Below are 13,119 nucleotides of genomic sequence, written 5' to 3'. Positions count from 1 at the left end.
AGGATCACATAATTCCATCCAAGTCATCGGGAGGGATCAGCCAATTAATTACACTTGTGAGAAAACATTCCATAAATGCAGGTGGCAGTACATTTCCAACCTTGGCTTTACACCTGTTCAAACAACACACTCCAAGTGGCAGTATGCACCCTTTTAGTTTGCTTACCAATTTATAGAAGTAGTAGATTAAAATTGGCTACTTGGAAATGGCCTCAATGGTGCTGTAGTGCGATCACAGCCGCCATAATGGGAAAGATACAATGTTGCGATCTCTATACAACTCTATGACCTTGCATTAGTGAACTAGTGTTAGTAGGCCTGTGGTATGAATGGAGGTTAGCCATGTGACTTCTTAGGGTTGCAGGATACTGTCACTCTGGTTCAAAGCCTGACTCTGGTTACAAAACTTAACCATGCTAGTCAGTTTTCCAAAATAAGGAACATTGCAGTGCAATACTTATTATTTGATGGCTATGAAAGTGTTGGTCACTTAACTCAAATGCATTTGTGTTAACCTAGTCTAAACATGTTCACACCGGTCATTATTGAAAGAGAAATTGTAACCAATAGGGGAATGGTGTAAGAGCATCAAGGAGAATATATGGAAAAATACAAGTTGGATCAATTTTGTTGTATTGAACATCAAACTGGAACATTTCAGTGCCCTGTCTAAGTCAAAATGATAGATGCTTCCCCCTAGTGACAAATAGTAACATTACATTGCCCCTAGAGGAGTTATTTCCCCATTATACAGGCCTGTACTTTCTGCTCACTCCACAACATTCGCTAGTCTAATCTGGCCATATAATTTAGGATTGCATGAAGCACATCATCTGGAATTTAAACCATGACAATGGCCTTATCCTCCATACTAATGGTACAGACTTCGCCATACATCACCCAGGCCGTGAATTAAAACATTGACATGGAAAAGGTTTTTTTGTGTTCGAGAAAGAGAAACGTACAGTCTCGTTCACCTTTAACAAAACTGTGTACTCACACACTAAATCTGCATACAGTGAACATCCAACCACTTAAGAAATACATATACAATAAACACCTTTGGAAAATAAATATTTAATATATGTAATACTGAAACAATAAGGACCTTTCCAGAAAATGACAGTATAAAAAAATAAACTCTTAGAACATATAGGACAATCACAAAATAAATTAGAGAAGTCATGACCACAGCACATTTTTTAAACAAACAAGAATCAGCTATGACCAATTGATTTGCTCTCCTGCCTTAGTCACATTGAGTCACAGTGACCTCATGTAACCCTGCAGACAGCAAATCAACATGGTAACTTTTTCATGAAAACAAAAAAAACATAACTGCAATGACATCCCAGTCACATCACTTTGCCAAATAAAATGTAAACACGAGAGGTTGGTGGCACCTTAATTGGGGAGGAAGAGCTTGTGGTAATGGGTGGAATGATATCAAATACATCAATCACATGGTTTCCATGTGTTCGATGCCATTTCATTTGCTCCATTCCAGCCATTAAACTGAGCCGTCCTCCCCTCAGCAGCCTCCAATGGATTTAAACCACATCCATTTAAACAAAAAGTACACATTTTGTAAACACAGCACACTTTCTATGGGGAAGAGGATGCCACTGTGTGGTGAAAAAGAAATTCACAGGGGTGGCGTCCCAGTTTCTGGGGATTAGGGCCTCATTTATCAACGCGGATACATTTCAAACTAAATTTTGGCGTACGTGGAGCATCTAGGATTTGAATTCAAACAAATTGGGATTTATCAAACATTTGCACATATGCAAGCTTAATTGGTAAATCGGAGCTAAACCATATGTGTGTGAGAACAAGCGCTACACCTCTGCTGGGAAAATGCCCTCCATTCATCTTTTATGGTAACAACAAGGCCTTCATTTGCTGTATTATTTGGAGATGTTGGAACTGGGCTGTGATAGTTGCTAAAGGAAAGCACAATGGCAAATGTGATCACATTTCTGTAGAGGTGTGGGCAGAATGTTTTCATCTTTTGCCATTACCTTTTTTAAACAAATAATGCATTACGTCTACAGTGAGAAAAGGCCACGCATTCTGCAAGATTGATTTTCTATTGAACAATCAGACAACAACTAGAAGTTGTGGGTACGCATGGTCTGAGATTTGCGTGGGAATAGTTCAAAATGTATAAATACCAACCTCTGCGGGAAAACTGCCGCATGCAAGGCTTGTGTGCACGCACCCTTGAAACTGCCGCACACAGCGGTCTAAGGCACTGCATCTCAGTGCTAGAGGTGTCACTACAGACCCTGGTTCAATCCTGGGCTGTATCGCAACTGGCTGTGATCTGGAGTCCCATTTGGCAGTAACTGACTTGCCTAGTTGTAATAAAGGTTCATAAAAAAAAAGTGGCCTCTGGTGGGTGTGGGGGTTAATATGGCCAAAATATCACAGTATTAAAACAAAAAGTCTAATAAAATCTCAATGTTATTTATGAGTAGTGTATGACTCTAGGGTGGAAAGACATACATTCTAAGTGATTTCAATGGGTCTTTCTCCATTCAGATTGTTTTATACTGTTCAATTCAACTTCAACCCCCCCCCCCAAAATGTGCATTTTAATACATTTGTTGCACTCATTTGAGATCATTTCCACGTAAGGCTGCACGATAAGGGCAAACAGTCTGTGCCTTATTTTTAACCAAATGTTGCAATTTGACTTACGATTTAGAGAAAAACACTTGGGTGAACTGTTGGAATTATGGAAATAGAATGATTATTCTAATTCTATAGTTAGAATAATAGTTGGCACTTTGAATACAGTGTTTGACATAACAATGAATGAAAATGCCAGGGAGGAGTTATTGGGACAGGGTAGGAACTAGGAACAAAAGTGTTGATAAGTGTTTCTAGGGGACTGTTCAATCTGTGGCTACATTGAATGTTTTCTCTTACCTTCATGTAGCTAACATTCTTGCTTCCTCTTTGATTTAGAAGATACTGTTGCACAAACATGCTGTTTTAGGTCTACACCATCACTGGTCTTATCAGGCTGTATAGCTAATTACATTTGCTCTGATTCAGTACATTTATTAGCTAGCTAGCAATTAGCATTAGTAACTAACAGGATTTAGGCCCAACTTGCTAAGACAAGCCGAACTAGAGATTTACAGATGTAAGAAACAGAAACTAATAGTGTAATTATAGAATGCTTGTAGATTTATATTAAGAAGCTAAATGAAAACAGCATTGTTGTCATCAACATTGTTGTATGTGCTGCATTGACCATGCAGAAGGTAAAGTAAAACCCCAAACCAGTCCGTGTGTCAATACCGGTATATTGTAAAATATGGTATACTGCCCAGCCTTACCCTGGTGTGGCTCAGATAGGGGCCCATGTTCACGGCTCTGTCCTTTGGAGCAGGTTGACAGCCAATGGCCCATTCAACCACAAGACAACGGCAGTTTCACAGGGCCCCTTACAGACATGACCCAGGGTCAGAGATGCCAGCCCAATACAAGAGATGTGAGGACGGCTCCGTTTTTACCCTTCTGTAAGTCAGTCTTTTCCCCATGGCTGTACACTAGCACAGAGGGGACGGCGTGGCTGTGTGACGTCATTCAGATCCTGGTTAACAGTCTCTCAGAATGTGGGTCCACAGTAGTCCTCTGCTACTAGCATTCCTTACATACAGGAAGAGGGTTGGCTGAAGGGTAAACAGAGGCCTCTGACTCCTCCTCACCCCTCTCATCACTGTTAACTTCATTCAATTCCTTCAGCGTTTGTCCAGACGTTTATCCATTTCCTTTCGAACCCGGGCCTGCAGTGCCACCCTCATGGCTGAGTCCAGAAGATTCTTCTCTGCTACACGCTCCACCACAATCTCTGGCTTGTCCTCCTAAGAGACAGGAAATGGGTCACGAGGGCACAGGATGCGCACCATCATAAAAAATGTAGACAGTAGACAGACAGACCTTGTGTACAATGAAGGAGGTGACACAGCCAGAGTCAGCCTGGTAGTCCAGCCAGAAGAGTTCAGTTCCATGGGTCTCTGGCTCTGTACTCGACCCACTCTCATTCCACTCTTCAGTCTCTGCACCCACTCCTGGCTCAGATCCATCTGGAGACACATACATACACATCACCACTAAACTGTGTCTTCCAAGTTGACAGAAGTTCATACTAGCAGCAGTGGTTTCTTACTTCCACGTCGAGGATGGTACACTTGGATATCTGGCCGGCGGGGGCGTCGGGGGGTAGTGGTGAGCCTGGCCCTCTGACGCTCATTGGCCTGCTTTACCTGCTTATCATAGTCATCTCTGCAAGACAAAGTGATAAGTCAGTGTCTGAATCTTTCAGTAAGAGAAACATTTATTTATATAAATTAGAGTAACACGGCAATTTAATTCAAACCATTGGAATGATTGTGAGTGTACAACTTCTAACAATATCCATGATGGGTGTAGACCGCAGAGAGCAATATCTGTTAATGGTATTTATACTCTGAAGAGGGGCAGTTCTCTGTTAGACGTTGTGCGCATGCCCAGTAGCGGTTGGAGTGAGTAGGCGTACTAGCGACGAATTTCAACATGATCAAGAAAACCCTCGAAACTAAACAACTGCACGCTCTCATAATTGATTACATTGACAAAATATACACCCCGCACGGCATGTTAGCTCAGATTAGTGATTCACCTGGCAATCTGGTTCCTTCGAATGTGGTGTAAGAAACCATGGCTCATGTCCAAACGACCCGTACGTTTATATTTGAGCTCTTGTTCTTCATCATCCCGCAAAATCTCCATCGTGAGAGATGATGGACAATGTATTTAGTATTTAAGATGGAACATTAGTACTTCTTTATATGCACAACACCACAAGCTGCATCATAACGTTAATCAATCTTTCAAAGGGATTTACTACTAGTTATCACATCCACTAAGTTAAAATGGGCTATTGTAAAAACTAAGCAAAACAAAAAAATTACGTGCTTTTGATCTTAATTTAATGTTATGGTTAGCCATTGGTTTATCATTGTGTTTAAGGTAAGGTTTCAAAATCATATTTTAAGAAGATAAAAATTATAAATAGGCGGGGTGTATGACTTTGTAACTGTGGTAACTAGTGACGACCATTCCAAAGTGGGCTGGGCTGCTGTCTAACTGGAATTGCACACGGAGTTACGAGCTTGTCCATCATTTATTTTTCGGATCAAGCTTCTACCCTTGCAAATGATTTTTTCTCTCACATTTTTAATCCTCATGAAGTATATTATTTAAAGTTGTTTGAAAGCTGCGTTGCTCTTTGGAGGCCCAAATAAAAATGTCTAACACTATTCAATCTCCGCCGTTCTGTTTTTGCCAGAGTCAACTTGAAAATATGGGGTTAAACTCTGGTTGGCCATTTTGATATTGAAACCGGGAGTTTTGGAGGTGTGCAGCTAGTAAAATCAACTCAACCCTGACTTTAGTTATTATTATCAGCTCTGTTTTTTCATACGCAACAAAGATTAACACGATGGTCTCTGTAAAACGGGAGAGAGAACTTGACTTTGAAGACGATGAAGGTAGTTAACAATTTCAAACCGTGTATAACCTAACTCAAACTCGTAACAAGCTGGTGTTTATTTCCAAACGTATATTTTAATGTGTGCTTGCCCAGTTAGCTAGTTAACACATAATAATGTTGGTAGGTAGCTAGTTCTAGCTGAGTAATGTATTGTTAATTAGCTAAGATCCCAGCATCAAAAGTGTCCGTCTAGATTTGCCAGAAGATACCGACCCTACGCTTGTTTACACTGAGCTGCACGGGAACGCAATACATTAAGGCACTTCTTCTTTAATCAATCGAATGTATTTATTAAGCCCTGACATCAGTAGATGTCAAAATACTATACAGAAACCCAGCCTAAAACCCCAAACAACACAGATCTTTTTTTAACCTTTATTTAACTAGGCAAGTCAAATTCTTATTTTCAATGACGACCTAGGTACAGGGGCAGAAGAGCTCGGGGATATGAACTTCCAACCTTTCAGTTACTAGTCCAACGCTCTAACCACTAGGCTACCCTGCCGCCCCGGGTATACATTTTGAAACATGGTGGCTAGGAAAAACTCCTTAGAAAGGCGTGAACCTAGGAAGAAACCTAGAGGTGGCCAATCCTCTTCTGGCTGGGCCGGGTGGAGATTATAAGAGTACATGGCCATTTAAAGCCAGATTGTTCTTCAGGATATTGAAATGTTCATAGATGACCAGCAGGGTCAAATAATAATCACAGTGGTTGAGGGAGGTGCGGAAGGTCAGTACCTCAGGAGTAAATGTCAGTTTGCTTTTCATAGCTGAGCAACCAGAGCTCAAGACAGCAGGTGTGGTAGAGAGAGTTGAAAACAGCAGGTCCAGAACAAGGTAGCACATCTGGTGAACAGGTCAGTTGAAACTGGAGCAGCAGCACGACCAGGTGGACTGGGGACAGCCAGGAGTTATCGGGCCAGGTAGTCCTGAGGCATGATCTTAGGGCTCAGGTCCTCCGGGAGGGAGAGGGAGGGAGCATACTTAAATTCACACAGGACACCAGATAAGACAGGAACTATTGCAGCATAGATACTGGAGACAGGGATGTGTTGGGGGACGCTGTGGCCCCATCTGACGATGCCCCCAGACAGGGCCAACCAGGCAGGATATTACACCACCCACTTTGCAAAAGCACAGCCACCAAACCACTAGAGGGTTATCAACTTACCACCAACCTACTACACTGAGACAAGGTTGAGTATAGCCCACGAAGATCTACTCCACCGCACTACCCCGAGGTACTACCCCGACGGGAAGATCATGTCTGTGACTCAGCCCACTTTTATGGTATATTGCCGATCGCACAATTTAATGTGCATCCCGCCACCTACTGTGCAGGGTGAAAACAGGATTCCCCAAAAAACGTAACAAAAAATAAACTAAACGAACCAACTTTTCTGTTAAAAAAAATAAAACGGATCTGATACACAGGCTCAAGGGGAACCTGGGTGGGCGGGTCTTCCGGAGCCAGTACCCCTTGCAGTCTTCAGATGTAAAATCATTAAGTCCCAGAAAAGTTTCAGCCGCAGCCACAATAATGTCCAGACTTCTTTGAGACTTGTGCCGTACAGTTTACAACTGTGGCAATGAACACCACAAAATCCACCTTTATCTTTTGACTGGCAGCAAATATTTACTACAGGCTGTGGTGCATCCACTATCATATCTTCACTAGCGTCGCTTGTTTTCTCAATGATTTTAATCGCCTCCGCTCTAACTTTTGCCACCTCAATCTCCTTCACCTTTACAGGGCACTCCAGGAACCCGGGATCATAATCCCCATCACAATTGCAACACCGTTATCCTTCTACACACCGTTCTTCAGTATACTCTGTCAGGACTGACAGACTTTAATATTTGTCTCCATTCACCCAGGGTGTCAGCGCCGGGCACCAATCACACCAGGAATTAACTTCAGATATTCAGGCTGAACATCGGTCGTCACTCCTGAGATGACTCCTTTGACGGGTGCTCTACTCCGAAGTTCAAAACTTCTGTTGTCCAGATTCTTTTGAGGCTCAGTGCAATCTTCCTTTGTTCTTCAGAAATACAATTCATCAACATAAGATCACTCCTGGTCACTCTGATAGACTCCACTTTTCCCAGAGCATATTTCACAATTTTCAACTCCTCAAACGGGTCTCCCACATATGTAACCTTAATCAACAAACGCATCCCAACAAGAAGCGATTCATTATCATAGATACACATATACTCCAATTTCCTTTTTGTTCCAGTTTTCACTACTACTGTTGGCCATTCATAACATTCGTCTTCACCAACTTTGCTCGACGCGCTGCTTGATTTGAACAAGGCATCCACTTCCGCCATCTTTCTTCCAACAGGAGTTGAAGTATCAACTGTGTTCCTGTCATGACATTGCACATGTAAAAAAACTACATTAAGACACATTGGAGCCTGTGTGAGAAATGGGGTCAGAAAAAATTATGTATATAAACCATTGCTGACGCTATGTATTGGCTTTGAGAGGCTTTCGTCACCGGTCGGCCATATTGGAACTCCCCAGTCGGAGCAATCCCCCATAGGAATGAATGCAATTCTACATTACTTCAGTTAAATGTTTCAAGGACAAAATTACATGTATTTAAGTATTTGTTTTGTTGTAGTGGGGACAGTAACATAAATACTTTAAGGAAAATGTGTTTTATATAATTTTAGTTTTTATGTTAAGCTCACATCGCAGTGCTAGCTGTGCCACTAGAGATTCTGGGTTTGGGTCCAGGCTTTGTCGCAGCCGGCCGTGACCGGGAAACCCATGGGGCGGCGTACAAATGGCCCAGCAACGTCCGGGTTAGGGGATGGTTTGGCCGACAGGGATTTCCTTGTCCCATCGTGCACTGGCGACTCCTGTGGCGGGCCGAGCGCAGTGCACGCTAAGGTCACCGGGTGTACGGTGTTTCCTCCAACACATTGGTGCGGCTGGCTTCCAGGTTAAGTGGGCATTGTGTCAAGAAGCAGTGCGGCTTGGTTAGGTTGTGTTTCGGAGGACGCACGGCTCTTGACCTTCGCCTCTCCTGAGTCCGTATGGAGTTGCATTGAGGAGACAAGACTGTCACTACCAATTGCATACCACGAAAAGGGGAGGGGGGGGTTAAAAAAAAAAATACAGCGACCCCCCTTAGTGTGTTCGGTGGGGTGCATACGTATGTGTAGGTGGCTTGACAGAAATGGTAGCAGAAGGTGAATATTGAATTTTGAGTGCATACATATCCAGATGATGCTGCATACTATTTTGCGCAATGACGCTGTCAGTGTGTTCGAAGCTTTAATGTAACCATGACTGTGTTCCGAACTCAGCGCAGTCCAAGCGTAATGGTATAGTAAATATCTTCTGGCAACTTCCAGTTAAGTTAGTGTTAGCCAGAGGCCTTTTGTAAACACAAATCTCTGGTGTAACGTAGCTAATCTTAGCTAGATACCCACGATTGTTGTCATTGCTAGGCATCACATTAGCGAGTTACACTGAATTGTTTGTTGACATGTTGTTTGTCTTACACAGTGCCTGTGAAAGTAGGCCGTTCATCTGAGGATCGCAGAAGTCGCCACTGTCCCTACCTCGACACAATCAATAGGTAACGTTAAATGTCCACTGGTTTTAACACTGAATGTGTAATATTTGTCATTCACCTCTAACACCTTTGTCTTCAGGAGTGTGCTGGACTTTGATTTTGAGAAGCTGTGCTCCATCTCGCTCTCCCACATCAACGTCTATGCTTGTCTCATCTGTGGGAAATACTTCCAAGGTAAATCATCCAATACTTCAGATTAACGTTGTTACCTCCCTCCCTACCTGAAAAATGTTCAGAAATGATTTGACCTCAACCTAAACTGGTGTGTGTGTGTGTCTCTTCCAGGTAGAGGTCTGAAGTCCCATGCCTATACTCACAGTGTGCAGTTCTCCCACCATGTGTTCCTCAATCTGCACACACTTAAGTTCTACTGTCTGCCAGATAACTACGAGATCATTGACTCATCGCTGGAAGACATCACGGTGGGTCCACAGACATGGGTTTGCACACATTAACCCTGTAATAAGACCATTTCAGAGGTGTCAGAGGCATTGATTCAAACATGCACTGATTAAATGGTGCTAAACCAATAGTTCTGAAATAAAGTTGAACAGTTTATGTTCAGCCATGGTTTGTGCAATAATGGAGGTGGTCATATATTTTTGTTGTTTGTGTTTAGTATGTACTGAAGCCCACATTCACCAGACAGCACATCTCTGGATTGGACAAGCAGGGCAAGCTGTATCGAGCCTATGATGGCACCACCTATCTGCCTGGCATAGTGGGGCTCAACAACATCAAGGCTAATGACTACGCTAATGTGGTGCTGCAGGTAAGACTGTTATCCACCACAGAGTATCCACTGGTGAATCAGACCTCTCACCATTCACATGCTGCTTAACCTTTTCCTGTGTGATGATCATTCATGTGACTCAGTTGGTAGAGCATGGCGTTCGCAACACTAGGGTTGTGGGTTTGATTTCCACAGTGGACCGGTACGAAAATGTATGCACTCACTACTGTAAGTCGCTCTGGATAAGAGAGTCTGCTAAATTGTAAAATGATTATGGTGAACTATCTTTAACCCTTCAGGCCCTGTCCAATGTGCCCCCACTGCGGAACTACTTTCTGGAAGAGGAGAATTACTGCGGCATCCGTAGGCCACCTGGTGACATCATGTTCCTGCTAGTGCAGCGATTCGGTGAGCTGATGCGCAAGCTGTGGAACCCCCGGAACTTCAAGGCCCACGTGTCACCCCACGAGATGTTGCAGGCTGTAGTGCTGTGTAGCAAGAAGAACTTCCAGATCACCAAGCAAGGCAGGATTTTATTATATCACATTCAGTTAGGCTGAGAGCCTTGTTTCTCAAGAACACAATGTTTTTAGTACAGTAAAATGTATGTGTTGCAAATCTGCTGATTGGTCTCTGTCCTGCAGGGGATGCTGTGGACTTTCTGTCCTGGTTCATGAACGCTCTGCATGGTGCACTGGGAGGAACCAAGAAGAAACCTTGTGAGTGGGAGGTGGAGGGGACTGATGTTGAAGAAGGATATGACTTAATCCTTTTTCATGGTCCTTATAAGTCAGTGTTGACTGCCTTACTGTACAACCTGTGATATTAACAAAGATATCTCCCTCTTCTTTCCCATCTCTCGCCTATCGCCAATATAGCAAGCCTCACCAAAGTGTTCCAAGGTTCCATGCGTATATTCTCCAAGAAGCTTCCTCATCCAGATTTGGCAAGTGGCTTATTGTCAGACCTTTGTAAAAGGAAGACTGCATCAAAGTTTACATTTTTACTTGTGAATTCATGACTTCAATATGATTACAGATTTTAAAAGCTAAATTGTTAATGTTATACATGCCTTTCTCTCTCCAGCCACCAGAAGAGAAGGTGGCTCTGCTTTTGAAGGAGGAGTACCAGGAGGAGATGTCTGAGTCCACCTTCCTCTTCCTGACCCTTGACCTTCCCACAGCCCCACTGTACAAGGATGAAAAGGAGCAGCTCATCATCCCACAGGTCCCCCTCTTCAACATCCTGGCCAAGTTTAACGGCAACACAGAGAAGGTACTGCCCTCAAACTCCTACTTACATTAGCTCAAAGGATTAGCACTCATATCTTCAAGCCAACCATCTCTCCCACCAAGTTAAATTAAAAGTAGCCTCAGAAGCCTAGGCTTCTCACGTTTTGTTTGAAAGCCTCAAACAAAACGCGAGGGGTGGGCTAGATGGAAACTAGTGATGCGTTGCCACTTATTAAACAAATATTTAGCATGGGTTGCTCTACCAACTAATGTTGTTTCTGAAAATGTTTCTGACTTGCATTAAGCTAGCTAGCATAGGATACAAAACTAATGATGCATAGGTTATTAAAACAAAAGTGAGTGTTAACAGCCAGCGCTCCCATCCTAAGCAAAATCTTTCAAATGTCGAGTCAACGAGACAAGATTTGGAAGGATGGCCTGTGAGACTTCAGCTTCTGTTTGACATAATCTTAAGTGCTTTATCACCTCTTGATTTCCCTCACCTCTTCGCCCTTTCCTCTGGTCCCTTCACACTCCTGTTTTCTTTTAGGAGTATAAAACCTATAAAGAGAATTTCCTCAAAAGGTTCCAGTTGCTCAAGCTGCCTCCCTATCTCATCTTCTGCATCAAGAGGTTCACCAAGAACAACTTCTTTGTGGAGAAGAACCCCACCATCGTCAACTTTCCCATCACGTAAGAGACTGTTGCATACTTTCCCCATGTACTCAATGGTAAGACTGTTGCATACTTTCCCCATGTACTCCATGGTAAGACTGTTGCATACTTTCCCCATGTACTCCATGGTAAGACTGTTGCATACTTTCCCCATGTACTCCATGGTAAGACTGTTGCATACTTTCCCCATGTACTCCATGGTAAGACTGTTGCATACTTTCCCCATGTACTCCATGGTAAGACTGTTGCATACTTTCCCCATGTACTCCATGGTAAGACTGTTGCATACTTTCCCCATGTACTCAATGGTAAGACTGTTGCATACTTTCCCCATGTACTCAATGGTAAGACTGTTGCATACTTTCCCCATGTACTCAATGGTAATTTAGCGTCATGCTCAGCCTGATGAGTTCATGTCTGTGTTTTTGACTCCTTGCATTTGTTCCTTGACCAGGAATGTAGACCTTCGTGAGTACCTGACAGAAGAGGCACAGGTCACAGAGAAGAACACCACCTATGACCTGGTGGCCAATGTGGTGCATGATGGGAAGCCCACTGAGGGGGCATACAGAATGCATGTCCTGCATCATGTAAGTGACAGCTGCGTTTTCAGGACTTTCTCCTAGTGTACTCTAGAGGTGCACATTTGCAAAGCTTTAGATGTGCAGTATTTTATGCCCTTGTGTAATAAATACTCATCCTGTTCAGTTATTGGTGCTAATGTGTCCCTTTTTTTGGTCACTGAAGGGCACTGGGAAGTGGTACGAGCTCCAGGACTTGCAGGTGACGGATATCCTGCCCCAGATGATCACACTGTCGGAGGCCTACATTCAGGTAAGCTCTATTGTGTCACATTGACCACCGACTATACCATATGCTGTTTTCTAATTTACAGGTTTATGTCTAGATAAGTTACTGACTCCCTGTAACTGTCAGTTGTGTTGTGTGGTTCTCTTTGTTCCAGATTTGGAAAAGAAGAGAGAACGAAGATGACACAACTAACCACACAGGGGCATGAATAAGGCATTGAAAGATTGATTGTACAGGAGAGAGATGTCATATGCCGGCCAATGGTCAGACGAGCCCCAAAAAGCCACTAGAGTGGAACTGGACACTGTTCAAGATGACCTCAGGGTAAGCCCCCACCACATGAGGACCAGGACTTTTTATTGGTGGATTTTGGAGAGAGAAAACAATGTCTACTATTATTTTTTAGTTCAACTTTTAACTGTAAATGGTGGAATAAACCAGCTTTGAAATGTCTGTTTCCAGTCATTAATTTTATTTGATGTTTTACCCTTTTGGATGAATGTTTATTTGGGTTGGGTCTTGTTTTTT

At 43.0% G+C, this 13,119-nt stretch overlaps 2 protein-coding genes across 3 annotated transcripts; one reads left to right on the top strand and one right to left on the bottom strand.

Moving 5' to 3' along the window:
- Positions 1 to 1,057: 1,057 nt before the first annotated feature.
- On the bottom strand, positions 1,058 to 4,926 carry LOC124033298 (UPF0561 protein C2orf68 homolog). The gene is made up of 4 exons (XM_046345282.1): positions 4,676 to 4,926; positions 4,184 to 4,299; positions 3,955 to 4,100; positions 1,058 to 3,878 (listed from the first exon to the last, which is right to left on the bottom strand). Exons 1-4 carry the CDS (start codon positions 4,783 to 4,785, stop codon positions 3,756 to 3,758), a joined length of 495 nt encoding a protein of 164 aa, XP_046201238.1. The 5' UTR covers positions 4,786 to 4,926; the 3' UTR covers positions 1,058 to 3,755.
- A 440-nt stretch (positions 4,927 to 5,366) lies between these two features.
- LOC124034282 (U4/U6.U5 tri-snRNP-associated protein 2) lies at positions 5,367 to 13,044 on the top strand. 2 transcript variants are annotated; one of them, XM_046347261.1, is made up of 13 exons: positions 5,367 to 5,546; positions 9,072 to 9,144; positions 9,221 to 9,315; positions 9,427 to 9,563; positions 9,761 to 9,913; positions 10,174 to 10,399; positions 10,519 to 10,593; positions 10,753 to 10,820; positions 10,961 to 11,149; positions 11,657 to 11,799; positions 12,236 to 12,371; positions 12,529 to 12,615; positions 12,746 to 13,044. In XM_046347261.1, exons 1-13 carry the CDS (start codon positions 5,498 to 5,500, stop codon positions 12,797 to 12,799), a joined length of 1,485 nt encoding a protein of 494 aa, XP_046203217.1. In that variant the 5' UTR covers positions 5,367 to 5,497; the 3' UTR covers positions 12,800 to 13,044. The 2 variants fall into 2 exon arrangements, with proteins under 2 accessions (XP_046203217.1, XP_046203218.1); XM_046347262.1 differs by lacking the exon at positions 5,367 to 5,546 and adding an exon at positions 7,489 to 7,519.
- The last annotated feature ends 75 nt before the right edge of the window (positions 13,045 to 13,119 follow it).

The sequence above is a fragment of the Oncorhynchus gorbuscha genome, linkage group LG04, assembly GCF_021184085.1.
Source record: "Oncorhynchus gorbuscha isolate QuinsamMale2020 ecotype Even-year linkage group LG04, OgorEven_v1.0, whole genome shotgun sequence".
Taxonomy (NCBI): Eukaryota; Metazoa; Chordata; class Actinopteri; order Salmoniformes; family Salmonidae; genus Oncorhynchus; species Oncorhynchus gorbuscha.
Note: the sequence above shows the minus strand (reverse complement) of the source record. Positions and strands in the feature narration are given on the sequence as shown.

What these genes read in the sequence shown, in the direction of transcription:
- LOC124033298 (XM_046345282.1), bottom strand. Translation starts at nt 4,785, where the DNA reads ATGGAGATTTTGCGGGATGATGAAGAACAAGAGCTCAAATATAAACGT. An exon ending in CGAAGGAACCAGATTGCCAG is followed by an intron (nt 4,300 to 4,675) that starts GTGAATCACTAA and finishes TTTGTCTTGCAG; the next exon opens with AGATGACTATGATAAGCAGG. An exon ending in GTACCATCCTCGACGTGGAA is followed by an intron (nt 4,101 to 4,183) that starts GTAAGAAACCAC and finishes ATGTGTCTCCAG; the next exon opens with ATGGATCTGAGCCAGGAGTG.
- LOC124034282 (XM_046347261.1), top strand. Translation starts at nt 5,498, where the DNA reads ATGGTCTCTGTAAAACGGGAGAGAGAACTTGACTTTGAAGACGATGAA. An exon ending in ATCGTCAACTTTCCCATCAC is followed by an intron (nt 11,800 to 12,235) that starts GTAAGAGACTGT and finishes TTCCTTGACCAG; the next exon opens with GAATGTAGACCTTCGTGAGT. An exon ending in GAATGCATGTCCTGCATCAT is followed by an intron (nt 12,372 to 12,528) that starts GTAAGTGACAGC and finishes TGGTCACTGAAG; the next exon opens with GGCACTGGGAAGTGGTACGA.